At 47.6% G+C, this 5,359-nt stretch overlaps 1 protein-coding gene across 2 annotated transcripts in view; it reads right to left on the bottom strand.

The window, feature by feature from the left end:
* The window catches only part of TSPAN7 (tetraspanin 7), a 192,264-nt gene that overhangs the window by 34,467 nt on the left and 152,438 nt on the right, over positions 1-5,359 (bottom strand). For both annotated transcript variants that reach the window (XM_019525142.1, XM_019525141.1), the window contains exon 2: positions 3,188-3,376. In XM_019525142.1, coding sequence (XP_019380687.1) covers positions 3,188-3,376 — 189 coding nt within the window. The remainder of the gene's footprint in view (positions 1-3,187; positions 3,377-5,359) is intronic.

Raw genomic sequence — 5,359 nt, 5'->3', positions numbered from 1 at the left:
TGGGCTCAGTTCCCCAGGCAACAGCATGCAGAGCTAGCTACCATGGAGCAAAGGTAAGGATGGGAGGAAGAGGGGCAGGTAGAAGAACAGAAGCTGCATTGTGGGGGAGAAGATAGGGGGAAGAGGCTGCAGGACGGAGGCGGCAGGTGCAGAGGCAGTGGGAGTGAGGGCAGGCAGCAGCTGTGCCTATGGCCCTGACCCTGGGTACAAACTGGAGCTCAAGCCACAGCAGCTGCCTGCCCCTCGCCACTGCCCTTGTACTCGATTCTAAGACAAGGGTTTTCCCCATGTTAAAGAATTGAATAAGTATGGTAAGTACACAATTCTTGATATTCACATGTGTGTTACATGCACATCTGTGCACACACACACACTATGCAAGGAGACAGGTCTCAAATCACTAGTCTTGATTCTGCAGTGTATTGTGTGAAAGCACAACCTTGCATTCATGCAGAATCCTACTGAGAACAATGGGACACTGTGGAGGTAGATGGGTCACTTGCAATCATCTCCTTGTAGGATAGGAGCTAGCACCTGACTAAGTATTAGAGTATGTACATGCAAATCATTCAACTACCTGCTGGGAATACGTTAGCATATAAGACAGGGATTGGAAATGTTTTTGGCCGGAATGCTAAAACCACCCCAACTTCTACCCATACTTCGACTTCGTATGCCAAAGGCAGATGGTGGGGAATCCATGAGCGGCCTGATCCTCGCTGCTGGTAGTAGGCGCACGTGCGTCTCTGGGCAGATGGCAAGGGAAGGGCCAGGGTGACAGTGCCGCAGGCCCCTTCCCAGCCGTACACCCCAAGGCATACATGTAGCTGCCGCTGCTGTAGAACAGTCAAGGCTCCAGATGCTGGTGCAGCTGTTTGCAGCCTCCTGGCTGCCTGCTGTGAGCAGCCCAGATTCCATGGGAGCAGCAGTACTCCCGGCCGGCTGTGGCGTACTGAGCAAAATGGCCTCACATGGCAAACTCTGGCATGTGTGCTGGGGGTTGCCGACCCCTGATGTAAGATTTCACTGAATCAGGCCCTATGTCTGTATTTGGAATCTCTACCAAAGCTTAGGAACAGAAGAGAGGCTTCAGTTTAGCCCCAGAATCAACTTTTTTAGACAGAAAAAACAAAAAAAGAGAAGAAAACAATGCCAAATGGACTTTTCTGACATGAAGTGAGTGCCACAATCATCGGGCCCCTGTGAAAAGAGGGTGCCAGGCACCTGCCCAAAATCCTGCAGACAAGCAGTGCCTGCAGCTGCTCCTCTGAGGACTCCTGTGGCTCCTGCCATGGCCCTCCGCAACTTCTGTGCTGGCCTCGACACCTCTCTGAGCAGAGTGTTCTGCCACGGGTGGGCGAGGGAACTGGGGCCAGGCTTTTCACCCAGCTCATCCCACAGTTCCTTGCACACACTCTGGATTGGCTCCTGGGTCAGTCAGGACTGAGCATCACACATAACCCTTGGCCTTTCCCTCCTGGAACTTGTGCATCCAGTCATGTACCAACATGCCCCTCTGATCCCCACAGCAGCCCTCATGCACTGTGCATAGATCCTACTTTTGAAAGGGGTGGCACTAAATTCTAGACAGCTACAGAAGGATGCCTAGGGTCTAAAAAGGTTGAGAATCACTGCTTTAAGGAAATATTACAATAGAAGTCATTTTGCCCCTCTTCCATTGCATACATCATTTGGCTCTAAGTATTTTTCCTCATGACATGTACTTTATTGCCCACAATGTCCCTATATATACCACATGGTTCTTTAACTCATCTGTGTATTTTTTTCCATTGCCAAAACTTTCCTCATATGAGAGATGTCAAACATATGGCCCACAGGCCAGATTTATTCCACGCAACCACAGATAGCATCTGTCCCACCAGTAGCATGGTGGGCTACCAGAAGTGCATGGCCCCTTGGTAGTGCAGAGCTCTGGCCAGCTGGCAGTGCCAGGGGCATGTGGCAGAATAGGCTAGGGGGTGTGCGGCTGCATGTAGCCAAGTTTATGCAGTGCAAAGAAGGGGGCATGCATCTCTGAGGAGCCAGGAACATGCAATGGCTTAGAGCTCTGTCAGAATATGGCTTAGCGCCACTGCACAGAGCTCCATTCATGAAGCACAGGGGCATGCAGTGGTGCATACCTCTGGCTCCTTGCAGACTCATTCCCCCATCTCCATGCTGCATAAATGGAGCTCTGTGCAAATGCATACCCCTAGACTCATACTGCCATCTAGCCTGGACACACACTGCCTCCCAAATGCAGCTCCATGGATTTCACCTGGGATGTGATGTGGATCCAGCCTGGGGCCAGGGGTCAGTTTGTCACCCTGCCTTACATTCTGAAATACACTGGAAATCTCAAAACCTAACCTGAACTATCTCCCTACAACTGGTTCAATGCACCTCTCCAAACATACAGGAGGAAGACTGTCTTAGTAATGCTGACCTGGTTTTACAGGCATACATACAGAATGCCAGAAGTGAAACACTAGTATGTGCTAGTTCAAGTGGAATCTCTTAGACTAGTGGTGCTCAACCAGTTTGGGCCTACAGGCCAGATAACAGGCATGGGGACTGTCTGTGGGTTGGATTTGATCCTGAGCACCAGGATGGGGTCCCAGTCCCTGCACTGCCCCTGCCCAGTCCTGCACACTGGAATTGGATTTTGGGGGCCCCATGCTGCTCCCACCCACTCCCATGTGCAGAACTCAGGCTCCAAGGGCCTTGTTGTGGCCACATGCACCAACCTAGCTTACAGTGCACCCAACCTAGTCTATAGGGCCATAACTCATAGGGAGCCTCACAGACAGGATGATATGGTGCTGGGGGCTGGATCTGACCTGCAACCCACGGGTTGAGCACCCCTGCCCTAGACATTCCATTATACCATTTTTAACTTTTAAAATGCAGTAATAACATGTTTGATTCACCAGCAGTGCTTTGGTTGTTGGAGTTCTGCATACTGCAGAGAAGACCGAGTCATTAACACTCAACTAGTGACTGGATTTAGTGAAAATATCTTGGGGATTTTTTTTTCTTTGTTCTCAAGAGACTTGGGGAATATTATTAAGGCATAAAAGCTTTCCTGTTTGCCACAAACACAATTAACATCTACTTAGGCTTAAGAAAAGTGCACTGATATAGACAACACCAAATTGCAGTGTGGTAGCTACTTTCACATACGTACCAGTTTCAGCATCCATGGGCTTCCGCGGCAAGTAGCAAAACATCCGAACAGCCCAAAGACAATAATTGTGGTACCAGTCCCAATAAGCACATAGGGGGCATTGGTAGAGTTTTCAGCAATGAGCGAGATATAAGTGCCTAAAGTGAGCTTCCCCCAGACTCCAACAGCAAGAAGAATAACTCCTGTGATCTAGAAAAATGAGAAAACAAAACAGTTAAGGCCTGCTCAGGATGGACATCCAGAATCACTGTGGTGAGGGTGAGCACTGACATTAATTGCTGTCAGAACAGAACTGCTGCCATGGCTGTGGCCAACTCTGAAGACTTTTAGTAGCTCCAGAGGGATTAAAAGTGAAAACTCATTTACAATATCCAAGTATGTCACATTAGGTTGCCAATACATGCCAGACTTCCAGGTTTAATGGCCCTCTTGCTGGCTCCCGTCACAAGAGGAGAGCACACAGAACAGCTACAGAATCAGAGATCATAAGCACACTCTAGTTCTAAATGCTTTATCTCTCCTAAAGCATGTCTAAAAGAAGGTGAAGCTCACCACTGCTACCAGAAATCAACCAGAACCACTTCCACTGAATGTCTCATGTGCTTTTATATACAGTTCTTTGAACAACTGAATCCTTGTATTTTCATCTCATCATGACAATCTACTCCTTTTAGCATTAGACTTCCTGCCTCTGGGATGCACGATAGCTGCTCACAGCATGCTCCTCTGGAGAAAGTACTAAGGGATTAAGGAGAGGATAGCAGTTAGGAAGTTTTGCCACTGAGCTGCACGCACAACTCTTCATCTGCAACTTGCATCTGGAGAACCTCTGTCCCACAGCATCACTCTGACCCCCAGGTTCAGCATATGAAACTGAAATGGATGCTAGAAGCAGGAGGCAGGTATAGCATGTTCTATGCTGACATCTAGCGGACAATAAGGGAAATCTATGCTTTTCCACACCCCTCCCCCATGCATTAACCCACACCCTTTCTTTACAAACAGATTAAGCATATTGACTCAAATCTGTGAGGATCCAGCACTTTCAGTTCTTAAACTGGAGAGGGGAATAAGAACGTTATCTAAACAGCCTGGAGTAGATACCAAAAGTTCCAGCACCCGCCCCCGCCAGCACTGTCCCTTGCATGTTTTGTCACTTTTCTATGTTTTGAAAAATGTCTCCATCAGCATAAAAGTTTTTAAACTGGCAGAGCCAGGCAGTGTCCCATTCACATTGTTTGCTGCATTAAAAACCAAATGAGCCACTCTGGGAGCTATATTTCTCCACCAGCTTTTGAAAGGGCCAATGTGAATGAATCCAAGGAAACCATCACTAATGGAAAATAGAAGGCAGCTTCTTGGTGGGTTTTTTTGGGCTGAAGCAAAGCAGACTGCACAGGAAACCTTTTGCTCTTCCTGTTCCAGTCATGTTGCCAGTCCTAGTTTTGTGTATCAGGAGGCGGCAGAAGTGTTCTTTGGTGCTCCCTGCATCTCAGGAAGTGTGCAGTTTAGAGGCAGCATTTCTTTCTGCCTTAAAGTGATGCTATGCTCGGTAGAGCTGTCCAATAATCATATTCACATAAGGGGAATATCAGGGGGAAGCAGGATATGAGCTGCAGGTTTTGAAAGGCTAAGCAGAGGTGCAAAAGAGAAGCACAGCCAAAGGAAAAGAAGAAAAGATCACTAGAAGAAGAAGAAACAGAACAGAGAAAAAGAAGAGAGGAGAAGAATTAGACAGGGACAGATTAACTTTAAAAAATGCATCCTATTAGAGAAAAGCTTTTTTTATGTCAAAGAGGACATTCCTCTATCCTACAATTCAAACCCCACTGGCATAGCCCCTTTCCCCCTTCTTCCCTTTCTCTGAAGTTCCACAAAAGTTTGAAAGATGAGTGCTTTTAGGAAAATGAAACCTGGTAACACTTTCTCAGCCAGACCTCTCCATCCCATCTCACCCTATGTTATTAAAGGTCTACCCACATTAGTATATGTACCTACCATGCCATTCCTTTAGCAACTCTGTTGCACACCCCACAGTTAGGCAAACACTAATGTAGCACTTCCTTTCCCTTCCTACACTTTATCCTCACTGGCATCCAAGATATGGGCTCAGGGACGATCTGGTGGCCATCTATAAATTTATCAGGGGTGCTCATCAGGATCTGGGGGAAT

This window comes from Gavialis gangeticus, unplaced genomic scaffold (assembly GCF_001723915.1).
Source record: "Gavialis gangeticus isolate Ggan-Ray unplaced genomic scaffold, GavGan_comp1, whole genome shotgun sequence".
In the NCBI taxonomy this organism is placed as follows: domain Eukaryota; kingdom Metazoa; phylum Chordata; order Crocodylia; family Gavialidae; genus Gavialis; species Gavialis gangeticus.
This window is presented reverse-complemented; position numbering and strand designations above follow the sequence as displayed.